The sequence below is a fragment of the Rhinolophus sinicus genome, linkage group LG10 (assembly GCF_036562045.2).
Source record: "Rhinolophus sinicus isolate RSC01 linkage group LG10, ASM3656204v1, whole genome shotgun sequence".
NCBI lineage: Eukaryota > Metazoa > Chordata > Mammalia > Chiroptera > Rhinolophidae > Rhinolophus > Rhinolophus sinicus.
Window position 1 is genome coordinate 47956410 of NC_133759.1, and position 22362 is coordinate 47978771.

At 55.7% G+C, this 22362-nt stretch overlaps 1 protein-coding gene across 1 annotated transcript; it reads right to left on the reverse strand.

The window, feature by feature from the left end:
* Nucleotides 1-167: 167 nt before the first annotated feature.
* Nucleotides 168-21603, reverse strand: TKT (transketolase). The gene is made up of 13 exons (XM_074313097.1): nt 21331-21603; nt 14201-14318; nt 13222-13335; nt 12307-12404; nt 8408-8599; nt 6638-6756; nt 4668-4861; nt 3741-3954; nt 3487-3617; nt 2715-2798; nt 2515-2608; nt 1113-1235; nt 168-453 (listed from the first exon to the last, which is right to left on the reverse strand). Exons 1-13 carry the CDS (start codon nt 21435-21437, stop codon nt 278-280), a joined length of 1764 nt encoding a protein of 587 aa, XP_074169198.1. The 5' UTR covers nt 21438-21603; the 3' UTR covers nt 168-277.
* Nucleotides 21604-22362: the final 759 nt, after the last annotated feature.

A 22362-nucleotide genomic window follows, 5' to 3' on the forward strand; every position in this document is an offset into this window, starting at 1 on the left:
CGATAGGCAGATGCTGGGCCCGGGGGAGGGGACTTCAGGGGACTTTGGGACACCCAGGTCCTGACCCAGAGCCAAAGGCGCTAACCCCCTCCCTCCCACTCCCTCCACCCTTCTTCCCCAGAACCAGCACCGGCTGCATCCACAAAGAAAAATCACTTCAGGGCCCATTTCATTTTTTCTCAAAACATATATTTACTACTCTTTTCAGTACATCTTTGAGCACCTCTGCCAGGATCTCTCCGGAATGTGTAGACCCCTATCCCGCACCTCAGCCTCCCTAGGCCTTGGTGACGAGGCCCCTCACAGCTTGTGCAATGGCGTCCTTGTCAATGCCAAACATCTTCAGCAGTTCAGCTGGCTTCCCGCTTCTTGGTACCTGGCCAACAGCCAGGCGGGTGACAGTGATGCCAGGCTCTCCCACTACTGCAGAGGACACTGCCTCACCTATGCCACCTGGGCAAAGGAAAGGAGGTGAGTCAAGTGATTTAGTCTCAGCAGTGGGTGTCCCCTGGCCCTTTGCCAGTCTCCAAGTTTATTTCCTAACCCAAGGATGGCAGAAATGGCACACATACCACCCCTTCCCCACAAGTATAGCCACAGCAGGCATCACTAATCAATCACCATACTTTATTTTTTTCATGAGCACAAATGTGGCCTCTGAATCGTATTTAACACCATCCTCTGGGCAACTGTCATCAGTGGACTAGCCCCTGCGTTTGCCCGGAGTCTAGGCCCCTCTCCTCTCCTGTGAGAAGGTGGTGTGTGGTTATAGAGGGCCGTTTTGTGAATTCTGTTGCTTTCTCAGTTCGATTCTCAACAATAGCCTTAACTTTGAGGTCACAAGCCACATTTCCCACTCTTAGCATGAGATCGGAATCCCCACTGGCTTCCTGGGGGGCAGGGGCTGCATGAAGCAATTGCAGCACCTGAGAGTTCGCTGGGTCCCGGGCCCAGCCAGACGCCTAATACGCAAGTCCCAGCTGCTCCAAGGGACACGTCTGGGTTTCTGGGCCATAACTGCCATTGTGGGGCTGGGATACAGAAGGGACATCCAGCCCGATGCCCCCGGGCCCTCCCCTGACCACCTGGTTCTCTGGCCCAGGCCCTGTTACCTTCATAGTAGTGGTCCTCCACCGTGAGGATCCGGCCCTTGGTGGCACGGGCACTGTCCAGAATGAGTTTCCGGTCCAGGGGCTTGATAGTGAAAGGGTCCAACACTCGAATGTTGATCTTCTCTGAGGGGAGAAGATGCGGAGGCATAGTTGAGGGGAATGGGCTGGGTGCTGTGGGTCTGCCCTTTGGTGGCCGTTGACGGGTCCCCAGGGAGGGGCCAGCCTGGGGTGTCCTGAGAGCTGTCACGCAGCTCAAAGCTCAGTCTGCAGCCTGTCCCTGTCCTGGGGAGGACCAGCTGTCCCCTTGTTTCCACTAATGAGCTCGTGCTTGCCAATCCCCAAGTGCTTGCCCCCTTCCTCTGCTTCTCTGTGGTGCCCATGTCTTCTGGCACTCTGCACCCACCCATCTCCTCCCAGGAGCCCTCCGTGGCCTGTTCTAGGAGCACCTGGTCTTACGGTAGAGAGAGGAACGCCCGTCTCTCTTCCCTCACGCCCTGGGCCAGAGGATCTCTCGGCCTTCAGACTGTCACACAACACTGAGCGCCATGTGTGGGCCTCAGTGGCTTCCCTTCATCCTCCCCGAAGGGGAAGCCAGAGGGACAGCTCCAGGTGTCTGATCTAAGCCACATGTTCGTGGAGTGATGGGGAGGGAAGCTGTGGCCATAGGCAAGCACAAGGGTGTCAGGCCAGGTGACGACCCAGCAGAATGATCAGAAGGACAAGTCCAACTCTGCCACACCTGCTCCACACCCTCTCCCGATTTACACCCTAGCTTCTCCCGCCCATCTTTCTTCTGCTGTGGCCTCTCTCCAGCTCCTCAGCTCTGTACATGCCATTCCTTTTGCCTGGGCCTCTTCACTTCCCCCTGTGCTTATCAGTCCCATGCACATCTGAGGTCGTTTTCCTAAGGACGTTCACGTCCGCCCTCCTTTCTGCTCAGCATAGCTGCGACATGCCATCTACTGTGACTACATTGCAGGGAGGGCTCATGCCTACCTTCCACAACAGTATCGGCAGTGAACATTTGTGAGCTCGCAATAATGACGCCAGCATTTACTGAATCCCTAGGACAGCCCCATGCAGAATGTGACAGTCCATTTTATGGATGGGGAAACTGTGGCACGGTGATGCTGAATAACTCAAGTAGTGCCCAGCTCAGTGGCGATTCGACCCTATCAGCAGGCACCCAGGGCTTCTGATCTGACCAGCAGACTGGGGCACCTCAACTCTAGGGCCATGGAGAAGGGACTGTGGCCACTGCAGCCCCAGAACTTAGTATCACAGGAAGTGCTCCAAGGGTGGCTTTTATCAATATCATCATTTCATTAGATGAAATCCTTTCCCACCCCCAAGACCTAGGAGGCAGTCAGCGCCGAAACTGTTTGGGTCCCTCCCTCCTTACCTTTTTTCAGCAGGTCAGCAGCAGCCAAGGCCTCGTGAAGGGTCACTCCGGCCCCGATCACCGTCACCTGGTCATCCTTGCTCTTCAGGACCACCTGGGGTGACGCAAGGGGCCAGTGAGGCTCAGAGACTGGTGGCCTGGGTTGGCCCTGACTTCAGGCTCACTCTGTGTGGTGTCACGGGGGCAGGAAGCACACTGACCTTGGCTTGTCCGACTTGGAAATCCTCGTTGCTGTTATAGATGATGGCGTTTTCCGGGCGGCTGGTGCGGATGAAGCAGATGCCCTGGAACAGAACAGAAAAACTGAGGGTTATGGGATGTGACACATCCAACCTCAGAGAGCAGTCTTTCGGGAAAGGCATCACTTCCCACTTGCAAACCTCCTCCACCCTACTGTCCCCATGGAGGTGTCTGTATTCACCTCATGCTGGCTGCTCCTCGAGCAGGAAAAAGGATTCTTATCCTCTGCAGTGCACATTTCTCTAAACACTCTTCCTGAGTGAGTGTCCCAATGGCATTGCCAACCCTAAGCCCCACTTTTCCATCAGAGAGATTGGCCTGCAAGTGGGGCCGCTCACACAGAGTGCACCGGCATGCCCCTGGCCCTGAGGATGAGGAACGGGAACCACAGGGCAATCTGATCTATGGCAGCACGGCTCTTCGGTCAGGACCACGTTGCTCAGCTCATATCTTAGTGAATCCAAGTCAAGGAGGTGAGATAGGCATACTGCCAGGATTCTTAGTGGAGCAAGTGCGATGCTCAATTAGCAATGTCTGCCACGAGGCAGGAAGGGTGGTGTGCATTTCATTGTTCCTAGTGTAACTTCTACAAGCCACAAACACCAGGGACAAGGTCAGGAGACACTACTCTGAAGCATTAAGTGGCCAGCTCTATGCCTGCATGCTGGCCTCCCCGCCTGTCCCAGGGAAGAGCTAGTTATTAGCAGAAAAAAGAACAGCCATGTGACCAACCTTCGTATTGGCTGCTAATTCCACCGCCTTCTCTGTAGCCACCCCATCGCTTGGGTAAAAGACAGTTGACATGGGAATTGATCGAAACATGGCCAGATCTTCCAGCGCCATCTGTGAGGGTCCATCTTCCCCTGGGGTGTGGGAAAGGATGGGTAGAAGCAAGACTCTATGTGTGGAATGGAATCCTGGCCCCACCGGGTCCAGAAATCCAGGGAAGTGACAGGTATAAGCACCTTGGCCCCGGTTCAACTCACCAATGGACACGCCGCAGTGGGAGCCGCAGAGGTTGATGTTGCTCTCAGAGATGGCCGCCATGCGAATCTGGTCGAAAGCCCGCGTGTAGAAAGCTGCAAAAGTGCTGCAGAAGGGTACGGTCCTGTTGCGTGTGGCACAGCCCAGGGCAATGACACGGTCGCTAGCGTGGCCCAGCTTGGCCAGGGCCTGCCCGTAGGCCTTGCGGGTAGCGATCTGTGGAGAGGAGAGTAGGAAGGCATATGTGAGGTCTGGCCTGGAGCCCGGCACACCGTCTGGTGGACTACATCTTTTAGGGAGGAAGATAAAAGCTGGGGCAGAAAAGGAAACCCAACAACACAACCCTGTGGAAACTTAAGGTTGTAAGGTTGCCACTGAGAACTTCTACAATGAACCTGGGAGTCCCTACAGGCCCTTGTCCCCGGGATAGCCGCGGGCCATCTGAGCTGCAAAAGATGTCCTAACACCCCCAATTTCCCCTCCTGTGACAGAGGTCTGTAAACTCACCCCACTCTGCACAGAAATACAGAGAGCCTGGGAATCAGAAAGCCCATGGACAGGTTCAGCCAGGGGAGGGCCCTGGAGCAGGGCAGGCCTGCTAACCTCTACCAGGCCAGACACGGAGCTTAGGCCGAGGCCCTGATGAACCAAGGCTGGGGACTCAGGAGTCATGGGCTTTGATCCCAGAGCTGCCAGGAGCTTGCTGTGTGACTATGCCCTCTGAGCTTCTGCAGGCAATTAATTCCAGAGCGGGCTGTCTCCATCAGGGAACTGGCAGGAACAAAACCTTAGGGCTCCTCCTCACCCTGAACCAATCCATCTCTTGCCTTTCCCAGCCTTCCAGAGTCACATCTCGCCCCGGCCTCAGGGAGCCAGACAGCCAGAGCCACCCCACCCAGCTCGTCCAGAAAAGGGAGGCCTGACTCTACCTTGTCCCCGATTTTGTAGCTGGGAGGCGTGGGCATGCGGATGTTGGTGATGTCCACCGAGGGGGCGTCCTCCTGCGGGGGAGTCGCCAGGATCTTCTTTTTGCTCTGGATTTGGCTGTGGATTTCCTGGATGACCTGATCAGCCATGTTTTTGGGGAGGGGCTTCCCATGCCAAGATTCTTTATCTTCTATCCCTGTAGGTCCAACATAGGAGGACAGAGGGCCAGGTAAGATGGAAGCTCCGAGAGGGTGAGGAAGCTACTCCAGGGAGCCTGGCCCACCATCCCATCAAGGGCAGGCCAGGGCGAAGGGAGGGGTGGGATTGCCACAGTCAAGCCGAGCCCTGCACTGGGTACCATGGGGGTGGGGAAAGGAGGGGCGTGGTGACCAGGACTCCACACGCCTGGCCCCCACTGAATACCGTGTTTCCCCGAAAATAAGACCTAACTGGACAATCAGCTCTAATGTGTCTTTTGGAGCAAAAATTAATACAAGACCCGGTCTTATATTACATAAGAGCGGGTCTAACAGTACAATAAGACCAGGTCTTACATTAATTTTTGCTCTAAAAGACGCATTAGAGCTGATTGTCTGGCTAGGTCTTATTTTCGGGGAAACACGGCAGACACTTAATCCTCCAGCAGCTCACAGCCAGAGTGGGGAGGGGAGCAGGCATGAGCAGATCGCCCCGCCCCATTCTCTTCTGTGTTTTGCTCCCCAGCCTGAGCCTGCAGAGGGGACTGCTATAGCAATCACAGTGTGTTAAACAGATTGGAATCCTGGCCGTAAGAGGGAAAGCTGAGACCTAGCACAGCGCGAGCACTGCCCAGGTACCTGATGCCACAGAGTGGGCCCCCCCCACCACATGGCGCCTTGCTGTGCAGAGACGCGCAAGGCTTAATGACCCTCTCCTCCAAGGTCACCTCAGCTTGGGCAGAGTCAAGGAATGACCCTTCTAGGCAGCACCCAGCAGCCTTGTAGACCCCCAAAAACTCCCAGAAGCAGCGAGCTTTCCAGATCCTGCCTGGTGGGGACACCTGAGGGGTGTGTCAGGCAGCAGCACTGGGGCCGTGACAACATCCCAGAGGCCTCCATGTCCATCCCTCCCAGGAGGCTCCCACAGCCGGCACCTCCTCCTAGATGGCAATGAATGTCTTCAGTGACCCCGAGTCTACACAGGCAGAGGGAGCCATGACCCCTGGGCAAGCAGGGGGACAGCCAGGACACGCGCCACAGTGAAGCCGACCTAGTGCCACAGACTCCATGTCCCTGGGAAGGTGTCCCATTTGAGCCCCATTTTCCCATCTTTAAAATGGGCGAGGGGCGGAGGCCAGCCCAGCCTCAAGGTCCGGAGCCCACACCTGCATGCTAGGGAGCAACATGCTGGCACCACTCATGCCTAGCTCAGGAACCTTCTTCCAGACCCTCCCAGGCTCTCCACCCACACAGGACACCTCTGTGAAGTACTTTTCTAGTTAGCTTGAGAGGTGTCCCGCTCCCTCACCTCGAGAGAAAACCCCAGGTCTTTCTGGGTTCTCCAGGGGCTCTCTGTCAGCCCTTCAGCTCAGGGCAGATGACTGGAGCCGTCAAGCCTGCTCTGTAGATGCCAGCCAGGGAGGGGCTGTGCAGGACGTTCCCACACCAGTGTCCTCTCTGCACCCACAGGCCCTCCCCAAGCCCCTCCTCTCCTTCCTACACAGGCCCTTCAGCCACGGCCAGCCTGAGCAGGTTCGAGTCCTGGCTCAGCCACACTGACAGCGGAGTCACCTCAGGGAGCACAGTCTCCTGCTCCCCCTTCCCCAGCGCAGGTGCACTTGTTACGGCAGCAAAGGGCTGCTGCTTCCCCAGACACAAGACCTCAGAGACGTGCCTCCCCTGTTGAAACCCCCACCCTCGCAGTGAGGCCCAGGGCTCAGCCCCGGGCCCAGCCCCAGGGGTGGCAGTGGGGAAGGAGGCTCCTGCTTACGGACCGGAGATCCCTCGGCCCTTGAAGGTCTTGGCAATGATGGCTGTTGGCTGGTGCTTGGCCTGGCCGAAGGCCTTGCACAGCTCCTCCACACTGTGTCCGTCCACGATGATGGAGTGCCAGCTGGGGACAGAGAGCAGGGAGTGAGGGGCGAGGGCCAGGTGCCCGAGGACCCTGAATGGGGTCCCCAGGGAAAGCCTGTCCTCGTTCCACTGCACAACTGCAACTGGAAAAGAGCTGGAGGAGTCGGGAAATCTAAAGAAACATTCCTGTTTCCAATCTAGGTTTATTTTCCCTTTTCACATTATTTTACTTTCTCTTGTTTGCTTTGAACAGATTTTCCTCCTCTCTCCTCAATAATTCAAAGCTTAGTCCATTTATTGCCTCTTTTGTTCCCAACCTATTCATTTCCTACTGAAAGCTGCTTTTGGGATGACGCACTAGGTTTGGAATCTGCTATCAGATTCTTGATGAATTTTTTTGGCCCAATTTTTATTTAGGGGACACATCTAATCACTCCACAGATGCTGGATGTGGTTGCTAGAAACTTTAAAATGAGCCACGTTGTCAAATATCTAGGGGAAGGAGAGGAACCAGGGCAGGGCGACGGTTCTCTTTAAGGCAATCCCTTTGAGACTCTTTACGGCATATTAATAATGAAAATAGCAGCTATCACACACCGAGTGCACACTCTGTGTAGGTACTGGGCCAAGCACTACACACATTAACCCATGTCAGTCTCACCACACACACCCGCCCAGGTGGTAGGGACGCTGTTGCCACCCCCATTTTACAGATTACGTAAACTGAGACACTGAAGGTAGAGTAACCTTGCCCAAGGTCACGAAGCAAGTTAGTGATAGAGCCAGGACGTAAGAAATCTGGCTTCAGAGCCATAAGGTTACAGACACAGGCCTGGCTGCCAGGGTTATACTGAAGTCCCCAGCCTGATGTGGCCTTGGCCAGGCCCTTCAGGCACTTCGGAGCTCAGTTTCCTCTTCTGCCCAACAGGGAATACTTGCTTTCTTCACTTCCTCCCTCTACCAGGTCAGTCTGCGTAATTGGTACTGCAAGTCCACCTCGACCTTCCCCGTCACTGATTCGTCTGCAAAGGGCCCTCAGAGGCCCGCATGTCCTTCCTTGGCCCAGAGTCCTCCAGTGTCCTCAGCTGACGCTGAGCCTAGGACCTGGCTGCAGAGCACCTGGTACTTGGGGGAGGGGAGGGACATTGAAGTGAGGGTCCCTCTGGCGGATACCCACCCAGATGGACCTCCATGCTGCTTTGCAACGTGACTGAATTCACAACTTTTCAAAGTCCATGGAAGTCTGAAAACTATTTCTTCCATTTCACTAGGAGAGGGGGACTGTTGCTGTTCAACACGCTGACTGGGGCCGGGCACAGGAAACTAATGTTCAAACCCCTACGTGTCCCTTAGCCTCGCAGAGCAAGCCTGGTTCATACTGCGCACCTCCTCCCCCTCCCTCACCCAAGAACAAAGGACGTGTGAGAGAATGTTGTGTGGGAGCTCTGACAACTAGCGTGTCACACAACCACACAAACAATGGCGCTCACTCAGAACTGGGCCTTGGACTGCAAAACATGAGGTGGCCTGGGCGCCACTTTAAATCCAAACGCCCAAAGTCTGAAATTGTGAGTCAAGCCCTGAAAAACTGAGACTCATCAGCCCCTGGCTTCAGCCTCCACACGTGCAAACCTTCTAGCACAAATGGCTCCCGAGCTGTGCGGGTGCTCAGGCCGCAGCCGCCCACATACCCAAATGCCTCGCAGCGCTTCTGGTAGACGTCCAGCTGGTGCTGCAGCGGGGTGGGTTCACTCTGGCCCAGGCGGTTGATGTCAAGAATGGCGACGAGGTTGTCCAGCTTGTAAATGCCAGCGAAGGCCATGGCTTCCCACACAGAGCCCTCCGACAGCTCTCCGTCTCCCAGCATGCAATAGACTCGGTAGCTGCAGATGGGGGTGGGTATGAGACAGGTGCCTCTCACCTGAGACAGTGCTCCTGGCCTGTCCCTCCCGAGGAGCTTGCCCTCTGAGTAAAGGAGCAGCTACACAGGACGTGCAGTGGTACTGTCTGCTCTCTAATCCCCACCCCAAGTCCACACTGTGAGGAACTGGCTGTGAGGGAGCTGTCAGGAGCTCCAGAAAGTACTGGCTGCCACGAAACAGAGATCCAAAGTGACAGCTGCCTGGTCGTAAGGCCCAGAGAATGGGGGGTTGTCAGGGCATGAGGAAAATGATCGTTCATCGGGACTCACTACTCAGGAGGGTGGGGGTGGGGGTGGGGTAAACTCCCCACTGTAGGGGAGCACCCATTTCTCTCCACAGACCAGGAGTGCTGGGGAAGCCCTGGGACTTGCTGCGTGGGACAGAGGGGAAGGGGACCTTTCTGCTCAAAGGAGCTGAGCTGGGCAGGCCGTGACAGCACCAGGCAGCACCCTAGAAGGAGAGACCTCAGGTGAGGAATGAGCACTAATGAGGGGACTCAAGGACCAGGCTCATGGCGGGGACATGTGCCTCACAGGATGGGCTCTCCCCAAGGCTCCAAGGCTGGTTCTTGCCTAAGACTGCAGCTGGGCCTGGGCTTTCTCCATCCTAGAGGCCTTCTCCCGCCCTCAACACGGCAACTGTGATTGTTTCAAAGGCAGTGTGATGTGGGAAAAAGAGCAACGAACTTGGGACAAGTTACCCAATAAGAAGAACCTTCCCTTGCCCCGGGGAAGGGCGAACCCAAGGGGTGAGGCTAGAGGCAAGGAGACCAGTTTAGGGACTCTGACACCCCCACACACACTCCCATCCCCCCAGCACTCCCCAGATGTGAGTGGATGGCTGAGGGGCAGAGGTCACAGACATAGAAACAAGAACCCCACGCATGGGCTGCATGTGGCATTTAGGGGCTCCTAGGGCTCTGGCAGGGTGCTGGGCCCTGGGCTAGGTAACCCTCTGGGGGGTGTTAAGTGCAGTTGTTAATCCCAAAACACACAGACATGGAAACAGGCTCACAGGTCAAGGAACTTTTCTGAAGGTCATGCAGCTGGGGAGTAGCTGAGCAGGGATGCAAAGGGAGCCAGAGAAGGGATGGGGACAGAAACCACGGCACTGTCAGCATGACTCAGCACCTCACCAGGCCAGCAAGTCAAGGAGGGCTCCACCACCCTTCCCTTCTGTGGCCACCAGCAGGCCAGGCCACTGGTGTCCTGGCCAGGAGCAGAAGGTCCCAGGGCCCCACTAACAGACGCTTCCCGAAGCTAATCCTGCAGGTGCAAGGGGGCCCAGAGACCCCGGAGGGGAGTGGGTCTAGCACAGAAGTTCCTGGAAGTCACCAGCCCAATGGGGAGGAGACTGAGGCCTGTAGGGAATCAACTTGCCCAGAAAGGGATTCCAGGGAAGCAGACTGGCTACTTTCCCAACCCCACACCAACTTCCAAGGGAGCTGGACTGGCCTTCTCAGGCTACCAGGCTCAGGCCAGGAGGGCATCCTGGGGTCCTGGGGAGACACTGGAGAGGCTCGTAACGAGGGGGCCCCACAGAAGCCGGGGCCTACCCTGAGGCTCCGAGTTATCATAAAGGGAAGGAACCCTACACAGAAGGCCAGTGTTTGTTGCAGAGGTGTTTGGAAACCGCCTCAAATGTCCAACTGCAGAGGACTGCCTGCACGGGTTTCAGCAGATCCATAAAACGGAACTCATGCAATCCTGACAACTAGCCCATGACATTTACAAGGTGAGAAAAATGTTCTAAAAGGCAGAATGTAAAAGTATAAGGATTACACATTTCTAAATTTCTTCTCACGATAATATGAAGGAAATATGATACATTGAGATTTAAATGGGGGGATGGTTAAGAATAAAGAAAATGTTCATGTTTTTTAATGCTTTTCTGTACTTTTCAAATGAGTAGGTATTTCATAATGGGAAAAAAACAGTTAAGAGAAATGAAGAGCCAATTTGATGCATGCTCCATGTTGGTGGACAGGAGATGTGCCTGGAGGCTGGGTCTGCTCTATCAGGACCTTCCTCTTGGATCCTGGCAGGACCTGATAATTCCCTTGACGCCCCTGCCACTCTGCCCACCCCAGGTACAGTCCCAGGCCCTGAGCCTTAGCCAACCTTGGCAGCTGGGAACCCAGTTAAACCCCTTCTCCCTACACTGGCTTATTCCATTATGTTAGGGTCAGCAAATGACCCTTTGCAGGGAATTATTTCAAGCAACTGTAAGGACTAATTAACTCACATCTCCAGTTCTGTGCCAAATAAGATCCTCTTAAACACACATCCCATTCTGTGCGCGTTTCTTCACTTCATGGAGCATCACCCTGGGTATAGCTGAGCCTGGCCCCAAAGCCCAGCCAGGGACTGAAGACAAACTCTGTGCTGCCAGGTGACACTGGCCTGAGGGGCTCTGGGATGCCTCACGGCGCCAGCCTACCTCCTGGACAGCAGTCTCAGGAGCCCCTTCCCCTGCACATAGTAGGTGCTCATTGCGGTGTATAGCTTCTAGTCAGGCTCCCTGCAGCTATCTGTCCTCAGTGGGGCTGTAGTCACCACCATACCCCCATGACTACCCTGGCCGTGGCCCTTCTCTGTCAGTGGGGTGGACTGGGGACATTGGGGAAGCCACCTCTGCGGGCCATAGGGCACTGGGGAAGCCACCACTGCACAGCTGGACCCTTCCCGCCACCTGTAGGCCCGGCTCCATTGGCCCCTCCTCTAGGAAGCTTCCTCCCCACAGAGCTTCCCAAACCTCCTGTGCTTCCCTCAGGCCCCCCAGAGCAGCCTGGAGACTGAATATAGACTCCGGATGCAAGCCCTGGGTTCAAGTCCTACCTCCCACCACTAGGCAAGCATCTTAGCGCAGTTTCCCCATTTGTGGGAGGGGTAACTGTACTCATGCCGCCACTTAGCCCAAAGAGGGCTTATCAAGGTGAAAGCCTATAAAGCCCTGAGAACCACGTATAGGGCCCCAAAGGGCAAAGGCATGAAGAAACCACGTAGCAAGTGCTTTCCTTAAAGCTTGCAGCTAACGCTCCTGCCCTCTCCCCAGCAGAGACCTGTCTGCAGGCCAAATGGGGCCATAGTAGACAGCCTTGTGGTTGAAATCTGCCTCAGGGGGTTCTTCTCCAAACCACCTGGCGCTGGAGCAGCAAATCTCTACGATCAGGTCAATTTCTCCAATGTTTGTTTCTTCCCTGGTTGGTAGGTGGGGCTCAGGGATGCCCAGAATCCTCCAGAACACACACTCTTCCTTTCCCAAGACAAAGGCAAGCAGCTCAGCCTAGATTTGTGGCACTTAGTCTGACACCAGTGGGTGGAGCCTGCTGAGACTTCTGGGTCCAAGAACCAGGCTTGGGGGTGACACAGGAACTCGTCAGCCAAAGCACTCTGGCCAAAGAGCATCTGGTCAGGAGCATGGGCTCTGGGTTCAAACCTGGCCCTGCCAGACACTACCAAGGGGCTCTGGGCAGTTCCCTTCACTTTTCTGAGCCTATTTCCTTATCTGAAAAGGGAACTGGCCATGGTACCAGCCTCAGGCCACACATGCACATATGTACTGTTAACTCAGCTCCTACTCAGGCAAGAGGATGTGCCTGGGGGCAGTGATTAAGGCTGAACCCCTCCCTCCAAACTCCAGGTGGGGGTGAGGAGTGGGAGTGTTACCTGGCTTTGTCGAAGTATTTGCCTGTGTAGGCCATCCCGCAAGCGGCCCCAAGGCCCTGGCCCAGGGAGCCAGTGGCCACATCGGTGAAAGCTTGTTTCTGTCATAACAGAGGACCACAGTTACTCACAGAGGAGAGAAGGAAGCAGCTCACCTCCCAGGATCCAGGACTCGAGGGCCGGCCTCATCCCCACTCAGACATAGCAGTACAGGCTGGGCCCCCGGGCAGCCTCCACCCAGAGTGTGACTTCTCACTCTCATGTGGCAGTAACTGTAGGTGTGGTTCAACTCCCAGCTCTGCCCACCAAGGAGCTGTGTGACCTCAGGCCGGGGGCTGAACCGCTTTGGGCCTCAGTTCCCTCATCTGTAAAGGGAGCCCACATCATCTACCTCACACAGTGGCCGGGAGAATTCATGACAAAACTGACAGATCGTTTGGCCCTAGTGGGTACCCAGATGGGGGAGGGTGTGTGTGTTTCCATGGCAACCCATGAACTCCAAACACCTGCTGGGATCAGCACCCTGAGGAGCAAACTGGACCTCTCCCCTGGAGCGTCACCAGTATCCTGCGACCCCTTACTGACACCCTGGTAAATGTCTTCTCCTGAGCTGTGTGTCTATGGCCAGGGAGGCCCCGCGGGGAAGGGAAGCTGGGTGTTTGGTGGTTGGGGAGAGGCTGTGTCCGCAGCTGACTCAGCATCTTGGGCTGGTGCCTCGAAAGGCTTGCCCTTCAGCACCAGCTTGGGGTGAAGAGAGCGAGCCCCCCAGACACCCACCTCTTCCTTGCTTACTTCAATGCCCTTTTCCACCATGAGCACCCTTGGCTTCTCAAAGGGCACCCCTGCAGCCCCTTCCAGCACGTCTTGGGACACAGGAAGTGGAGGCGGAGCCTGTGCGGCTCCTAGAGGAGCACTTACCGGGACAGGATGCCCGTCCAAGTCGGAGCTGATCTTCCGCAAGTTCAGCAGCTCCGCCTCAGGGAGGAAGCCAGCTTCAGCCCAGACCGCATACAGGATGGGAGCGGCGTGGCCCTGCCAAGGGATGGACATGGACGGAGAGGTCAGACAGGGAGCCGACACTAGCGGGCTCTTCCCATCACACACTGAAACCTGGGGCCTGGCCAAGCCTCTGGCCAAGTATCCATTTCAGAGGAGGAAGCCAGTAAAGGCCACTTTCTTCCTTTCATGCTTCTCCAGCCTGCAGTGCTCATAGCCAAGGCCAAGCGGGCCCTAGGACAGGTGCAGAGGGAGCACAGCTGTGAAGCCGGCTGAAGCCAAAACCCCAGCAGGCAGCTGGCCCCCATAATCCCTGGTTTGTGGCATGCGAATGTCTTGGACAGACTTCTAAGCTCTCACGCCTGCCTGGAAAGACCAGAGGCCATGGAGCCAGGCCTGGGTACAGGTGGATTTCAGGGGTTCGTAACATGGTTTGTGGCTGTGATTCTCGTGTGCGAGGGGCAGGGCAGGATGCCCCATCCCAAGCCCCGCTGCAATGCACTACCACTCCCGAGGGAGCAAGCTACGGCCTGGGGTGTTGGCAGAGCACAAAGACAGGCGTAGAAAGCGACAAAGCTGTGCCCAGACCTGGACTGGAGTCCTGCACGTCAGACCAAACAGGCACAACACCTGGCAGATCACCGCTGCTGTCCCCTATTAATCTGCTCATTGATTCCCTCACAGGTTCAATTTACCAGCTGGGTCAGCACAGAGCAAGACACTGAGGGAGGGGCTGGGCCTGGCAGGTGGAGAAGGAGCCTGGGGGAGAAGGGTGGGCCAGGCCTGGACTTACACCGGGGGGTGGGTCCCCTTGGAGGTGGCTTACTGCCAGCACCTTCTCACCTGTCCAGGGCCCGCATGACCCCGGCCCCAGGTGAAGGGTGGAAGGCTGGGTTCCTACCTTGGAGAGCACAAAGCGGTCATTGTGAGGGTTGCGGGGGTCCTGGGACTTGTAGCGCATGGTGTGGAAAAAGAGGACAGCCATGATCTCCGCGGCGCTGCAGCATGACGTGGGGTGGCTGTGGCCCGAGAGAGAGACAGACATGCATTATGGTCCTGGACCCCTGACCTACATGACCTACAGGGCTCACCCCAGCCCATGCACAGGGCCCTGGGGGTGGGGGGGGTGTCTCAAGCAGTCAGAGAGACATGTGCTCCTGCTTCCTGGGAGGGTTACATGGATCTCAAGGAAGACACTGCTGGTGGCATGGGGGGTTGTACCCTCCCAGGGACCAACCGTCCAGACCCTTAGAGTCACACAGCTGAAAAATTCTGCTGCTGGACTAGAGTAAGGAAGGAGGGCCGCTGAGACTGCACAGCGGCACCCAGTGCAAGGCAGCACTGCACCTAGCGGGTGGCTGGTGCCAGGTGGAGCCCAGCTCCGGGCTGGGGGCTCCCAGCAGGAACTACAAGGAGTCAGCAGCTGAGGAGCGGTGGCCTCTGTGACTGACCAGGGAGCTACATCCCGGTGGGACCACCAAGGACTCTGACTATTTGTGAGGGGCGCCCTGCCCGCCCAGGCCCCAGGGGAGCTGGTCCTGAGGCCATGGGCAGGGGGTAAGGGACCGAGGCTCATGGAATCACCACAAACCTCCCAGCCTTGTGGGGCTGTTAGTCTGAAAACGTGGGCTTCAGGCTGCCCAACAGCATCATTAGGCTACGTGGCCGCTTTTTAAAGGGGCATTTTGAGGGCTAGTGTAACCACTAGAAACCATACTTTTGCGCAGAATTTAAAAGGCAAAACACACAATCTCATCTTCTACGAAGGCTATAATCACGAAAAGATAAAAATCCCTTTTGCCTATGACAAGGGCTGAGGTGGGGCTGACCAAAGCCAAGAGCTTGCGCTTCTAGCCCCGCAGTGGTGGGGTCAAGGGGCCCCTGTTTCTAGTCTCCTGCATTCTATTAACTGCAGTTATTTGAATGGCTACTGGGCAAAAGTATTAATAATACAAAGCACAAGCATTACATCCTAGAGATGAGACTTGTTCAGGTCTCTTAGGACCCACTTGACTAATCCAGGCCCTGCCCCCGGGAATAGACTGGAGGTTGGGGTTCCTGCTGGGACATGCTGTAATTCCTGCCTGACGTGGCCTGAGCCCTCTGGCCCAGTTTTCTTACGATGTCAGCCTCAGGGAATGTGCCTCCCTGCCACCCCTCCATGCAGCTCAGCGCAGCTCTCTGATGCTGCTCTTTTAGGGCCCTTCACGCTAAAACATGCCCAACGCCAAACCCAAGGGCACATGCAACACCTGGAGTTCCCACGCCTCCCCCCCCCCACCGGGTTAGGGGTAAGTCACTCCCAGCACAGACACATTAGTAGAGAAATCCAGAACTGTCCATGCTGGTTTAGTAACCCCATTCCCAGCACACAACCATCTTATACTTAACCATTTCTACGAGCTCCTGGTCATGGGGAAAAGACACTAGACCTGAAAGAGGGAGGTGAGGAAATGTAAACGAGAAACTTTCTCTGCTTGAGGGACCCAAGTGCCCTGTCCCCAGAGCCAAACTTTAGCTGGAGGACATCCAGTCCACACCAGTTAGGTCGACCTCCTGCCCTTCCTGCTTCCAAGGGCAGCCCCGCCCCTGAGGAATCTTGTTTCAAAAGTCTTGACCCTGTAGCGAGAGGAATGGGGGGAAATGCTGCTCTGAGGAAAAAGGAAGGTGCAGGGGCTCTGCCTGCCCTGTCTACCTTGTGAACCTAGGGTGACATTCCCACCTGGCTACCGCAAAGGGGCATGACAGATAAATGGCACGGCACCAGCACATTCTGCATGTGGTAGAAGCGTGCCCAGGCCCAGCGTGGATGTGGAGGGAGGGAGCTCGGCCACCAAGAGACACCAGAAGTTGAAAATTAGTTGATTTTAACTCTTCCTTTCTAGGCCCATGAGGGGTGAGCCTGCAATATTTTATCCCTTCCAAAGCCTGCATCCAGCCACACTGCTGGAACTGTCTCCACACTCACCAAGGAAAAACATACAGGTCCTTAGGGGCCAGGTACCCACTTTCAGGGATCTCCCTCTGCAAAGTTTCCCAGGTGGCGATATAGCTGTGTGACTTGTGCAAGTGTTTCACCTCCCTGAGGCTCAGCTTCTCACTTGTATGTAAACTGGGATGCTATGTGGGGGGTTCCAAGAGTCCCAATGAGATAATGCATTCGAAAAGCCCAGGTCACCATCAGCCACCATTTGCTGGAGGACCAGACGCCTAACCTGTCAGTGCCGACACCTCCTCATCTGTGGTCTGGGGCTGTGACATCCCCCACCCAACCCCGACCACAGGGGATGGAATGAAGAAACGAGCCAAGGTCCACAAAAGGGAAGTGACTTGCCCAAAGTCATACAGTCTGCCATCAGAAGAGCTGGGACAAAAGTAAAATGCTATGAGAAACTGATGAATAGATAAACAATATGTAAATCCATACAACAGAATATTCAGCAAGTAAAAGAAATGAAGTACTGATTCATGCTAGACATGGGTGACCTTCCAAACATTATGCTAAGTGAAAGAAGCCAGACCCCAAAGATCTCATTCTGCATGATTCCATTTACACGAAATGTCAGAAGAGTTAAATTTATAGAGACAGAGAAGAGATTAGTGGTTGCCTGGGGGCTGGGAGTAGAGGTGGAAATGGACAGCAAATGAGCACAACAAGGGGTCATTTCGGGGTGATGAAGCGTCCTTAAAATTCTATATGGTAGATTCATTAAAACTTATTGTAAATCATTGTTAATTTACTAAAAGCCACTGAACCGTACACTTAAAATGTCATGATTTGCAAATTACACCTCAACAGAGTTAGTCAAGATCTGTTTTTAAAAGGAAGACAAAGGTGCTGAGAGCCCAGCAGAGGAAGTTCTAGAGTGTGCACAGCCCCTGCCCAGCTGTGAAGCCCTGAGGTGCAATGCCTTCTGAACAAGATGCCCAACACAGTGCAGCCAGCTCAGCCAGACCCACCTGCTGGTGGCAGCACTCCAGCCCCACAAGCCCACCCCTCAGAGTGGACTCCGCCTCACAGTTCAGGCCAAGAGTAGAGTCCGCCAAAGGACCCAGCTCTGGACAGGTCGTGCCCTCAGAGCATTCCAGCACGCAGGGCAAATGGCTCTGGTCTGTGGCAATGAGGGAGCTCCTGATTTTGAAGGACCAGGTTCAAGTGACAAAGGGCAGCCTAAAGAAGCCGAGTCCAGGGAGCAGAGCTGCTTCAGAACCAGAGTCGTCAGCTCACAGGACGCCACGAGCACGTCTCAGCCAGACCCTACGCAGGGGATTGCACCTAGTTTCCAGCTTCAAGAAACACAAACTGAGTCAGTCCAGGGAAGTCAGGTGTCTTCACACCCGGTTGGGAAACGCTGCCGCTGGGGCAATCTCAACGGGCTTCGCTCTTGCCTCAGTCAGGGCCGAGAAGCAGGCCCTGGGCGTGGTTTTCTGCCCAGAGAGGCCAGACCTGAAGGGGCCCTCTGGGCACTCAGCCAAAACATCCTGGAATGCCAGAGCTGGGGACAGGGACACACTTCCAGCCACTTCAAAGTCACATGGACCACCAGGATGTGAAACCTGCAACAGCAGGGGGTAGGACCCCAGAGCTTGCTCACTCTGCTCCCCCGTCACACTCCTGAGGGACCTAGTTTAGAAACAACTATCTATGAATTTCTTCTTTAAAGATGGGAAACCAAGGCCCTGGGTGGGGAGGGCCTTTCTGCCAAGGGCACAGCTGCTCTGAACGGAGCCCGGCTTCACTAGATTCCTGTGCCCTTGTGCCCACTAGCCAGACCCGGCTAGACATTGGCTCCCAAGTATCCTCTCCAACGCTGTGGGTCAGAGCCCTGGGGACATGTTAAAAGCACAGTCTGCGCTTCCCCAATTTAGGCCTAATTCTGTCCTCAGATGACACTTAGCACTGTTTGGATAAGGCCACAGTCTAGCCCTGGTCAGTGAGAACTACGAAACCAGGACCACCAGCCTCAGCAGCAAAGCCCCTTCTCGGTAAGGCCAGTGGGTTTCCTTTATTTAAAACCTGGATGAGCTGGACCCTTGCCATAGTTCTCTCCGCACGTGGAAGGAGATGACCCCGGAGACGCTCTGGCCACTGTGGGTGCTGCCTCCACAAAGAGCCCTCTGTCCCTCAGCTCCCCTGACACAGAAGCCAGTGTCCTTACTCCCTGGGGCCTGGTGAGGTCCACTGACAAGGGGTCAGCGATGGCAAAGGAATGGGAAAGCTACTGAGAAATCAGGACCCCATGGAATTCTGAACCCGACAGCCTGTGTCCTCAATGAAACAATGTGTGAGTCCAGCAGGGGTGGGTGAGTGACAATGAAAAGATTTGATCTAGGTGCTGTTTCACCACCAGGGATGTAAGCTCGCCCAGAAAGGGGGCACCTTGACAGATGGTCACTTTGGCTGTGACTGCTGCCCAGACTGGGCCAAGGAGTCAGGACTCAGTCTTCACTTGATGGAACTCACCCACTGTGGTGAGGAAACAGGGAGCCTCAAAACAAACATCCAGGGACCGGAACCCTGCCCTGAACTCAAGTCTTCCAAAACTAGTTTTGCGCACACATATAGCTCTTGGCACACACCTTTCAAAGTCTCTTGTGACAGGGATTGCATAGCAGGGTTACTTCCTCCTGAAAAATAAATTTTCTCTAAGTGTTTCTTTCCTGTATCTTTTACACACTCACAAACATGCAGAAATCACTATATTTTACACTGTTTCTTTTCGCAAATGGACACTTGGAGTTCAGTGAGTTCCTCCTAAGACATCACAAAGTAAACCCGGTGTAAAGCCTCAGTTGCTATATACTCATACAGTATTTTCCCCGTAGGAATCAGTTTAACTAGGCAGTAAAGACCCAGGAGACCCATTGGACACACCCGCCCTCTGGGATCTCCCAACAGCTGTACATGTTTCATTTCTCTCCAAGTGCCTTCAAGCTGACTGACACCTGCCATCACTGCACCTGATCTCCCCATTTCCAATTTCTCTCCATTCTCGTATCTGCCCAAGAAGTCTTTCTGAAAACGCAAGAAGCCCCGCACTGGGCAGCATGGAACCACCACCAACGACCAGCGTGGGCAAGTCACTTAATGCACTAAGCTTAGCTTCCTCATCTATAAAATATGTATGTATTAACATCTATCTCCTAGGGTTTTTCTCAGAATGCATGAGAATACTAGCAACAAAGGATGCTGTGTCACACCAGAGATACCTATTTGGCTCAGTAACCCTGTAACTGTCCGCAGGTCTCACCTGGCCCTACAAGATGCTCAGAGGTATAACACCACTTAGTTGGGTAACTGCTGTCCCTCCAGCTAGACCCCCAAGAGCCTGGCTAGATAGCAGCTCCTAGCACACAGTAGGGCTCAACAAGGCCCTGCAGGGCGAGTCACCCCCAGAAATGGTCAAAGGAAGGGGACCTGTAGTACTCAAGAATCATTACAGGGTGTGCAGACCTCCTGTGTGTCAGGCTGGGGAAGGGAGCATGGCAAGTAAGCTGGGTCCCTGCCAGGACAGGGGCCCCCACACAATGAGTAGGACTGATACAAACCCAATAGAGATAAGAGGTCCAAAGTGTGCATGGGGGTGGGGTGGAAGGGAAAAGGCCTGCCAAGAGAGGTCTAATCCCTTCTGAGCACTGGATGTCTTAAAGGCACAAAGGGTTAGAACATACCCACCCTGGAGGTAAAAAAAAAAATTTTACTTAGTAATACAGACCGTATATACTTGTCCGGAAGCTAGCATCTTGTCTTTTTTCTAAGCACACAGCTTGGTTGGGAAGGTTCTTGGAAATCACCCCCCACCCAGCCCCCAAATTCATTTCATGAACCCAACGTATTCCTGTTTGTGCAGCCTCATGCGGGCTCTAAGGGAGAGGCTTGCATCCTTGAAACAGCCCAGTGAGTAGGAGCTACCATTGTTCTCATTTCAGAGCAGGACAGACTCTGACCTTAACTACCCCGCCGGTGGCCTCCAGTTGTATGGTGGCCCCTGTGATTATCATTGTCCCGGCCACCAGTCGTCTTCAAGGGAGGCTTCTGGGGATCAGCATCAGCCTTTCTCCACCTTCTCGGCCAGAGGGCTGGCCCCAAAAGATTATTGGGAGATGGGTGCCCCAGCCTCTGACCTGGGGAAAGTGCACCTGGCTGCTGGCCCTGCCCGCAGGACTGCATTCCTACTGCTGGAGCCGTGGGGCTTGGTCCTCGGATCTCTCAGCCTTCCAAGTATCCGCTCTCTAACCCCTCCCCCCACCTCCGGCCCCAGGTCAGATCTAAGACCTCCCTTTCGCACCGGGGCCAGGGTTCTGTATCCACGTGGCTGCCTTCCTCCGCACTCCCCCCACCCCACTCCCTAGCTCGGAGTCCCAGCAATCCCCGGCGGCAAACTCGGACTCCAACCCAAGGGTGGCACGAATGTGGGATGGCACAAGGGAGGGGCAGTGTAAGGTGGGGAGAAGGCCAGGCCGAGTCTCCCGGCAAGATGAGGAGTTAAAACAGGCGCTTTCAAGTTGGGCAGTTTGGGTTCAAATTCCAGCTCTCGCCGTGAGTGACCTTGGGCAACTGACTTAAACTCGGAGCCTCGGTTTCCCCACACAGGGCGTGGACAGGGTCCAGAGGGCCGCGCGTGTAGGGTGCACGGTACAGGGTCTGGCTCCGCACGAGCGCAATACTGGTGGCCTTTCCCTCAGGGCCGCAGATGGGCTGCACGGTTTGCGAGCCGCGTCTTCCGCACTTTAGCGCAGCCGGAATCTTACTACTAGAGCAGAGACGGCCTGGGGCGCACAAGGCGCCGAGGCCAACAGGGCGGAAGCCCGGCCGAGACGGCGCGGCGCAGCGGAAGGCGGCTTGGGCCCGGGCCCTGCGATGCGCGCGCCTCCGCCACCTGACCCGTCCCTCGCCGCCACTCCCGTGGTGGCACCGTGCTGCACCACAGGTAGCCGGCGTGCTGGCGGCGACCGCGGCCTCCGAATCGGCTCCCCCACCCCAGCCTGAGCTCTGCCGGGGCCGGCGCCCCTCCCCAGGTCCGCGCTCACCCAGAGCCGGCCGCCGTGGTGGCCTGGATGGAACTGATGCGCAGGCGGTTGGCGGTGTCCTTCAGGGCTTGCAGCTTCTGCTGGTCAGGCTTATGGTAGCCCTCCATAGCGCGGCCGGCGAGCAGGGGGCTGGAGGACGCGGAGACACAGAAGTAAGGTGGTGGCTCCGGCAAAAACCGGCAGTGGCCGAGGCCCGGTACCGCGCGGGGGCGCGTTAAGACTCCCGGGCCCGCCCGTGGAGGCGGGGCGACCGCATCACCCCAGGCCGCCGCGCGGCTGACAGCCCCGCCCCGCCCCGCCCCGCCCCCTTGCCCTGGGCGGCGGGTTCTCTAGTCTTTCCGCGCTGATCAGGAAACTGAGGCAGCCGCTAAGTCCGGCGTCTCGGGGACCAGCCGGATGCTGTTCACCTGCCCAAACTCCCCTTGCTTTCCTTTCCCTCCCCCAACATTTGCCGGCAGCTACGGACTGCCATGCTACTGTGTGTCAGGCAGCACTGCCCCGCGGTAACTACCAAACACACAAATAAAAATAATTACTCCAGGTTCTAGGCTTGGCTCAGAGTTTGCCTTTTGACTTGCACCTTCACTGCAGACTGGTCTGTCTCCTTCCTCCGCCAAGGTCCTGGGTGGAATTGAGAGGGGAGGCTTCATTGGAATTCCATTTTACAGATGAGCAAATTGAGACTGGCAAGGTCAACAAGGTCACAGGGCTGGTGAGTGTGGGGCTCTGTCCTAGCAGACCAGCCCCATCCTCAAGCCCCAGCTCCAAGAGAGCGCCCACCTCTGTTGTTAACAGACTTCCTTGTCCCCCAGGGGGATGGGAGTCCCCAGAGTGGGGGTACCATCATCAAAGTGACTGTCTACAGAATCCACCCACCCTACATGCCCCATGAGGTCAATGCCACTTACCATATCTTCCACAGGTGGAAGCTCCATGTTAAAAAGGAGAGATAAAGGCAGGCCTCTGCAACTGGTGGCTGAGCAGGGGCCTGCACCAGAGCTGTCTGATGCTGAGCCCCTGAGAGAACTGTGG

Bases quoted from the DNA above. Each gene is read 5' to 3' on its own strand.
- TKT (XM_074313097.1), bottom strand. From the start codon at position 21,437: ATGGAGGGCTACCATAAGCCTGACCAGCAGAAGCTGCAAGCCCTGAAG. The intron at 13,336-14,200 runs GTAGGAACCCAG...ATCCCTTGGCAG, and splicing joins ACCGCTTTGTGCTCTCCAAG to GGCCACGCCGCTCCCATCCT. The intron at 8,600-12,306 runs GTAACACTCCCA...CCCCATCTGCAG, and splicing joins AAATACTTCGACAAAGCCAG to CTACCGAGTCTATTGCATGC.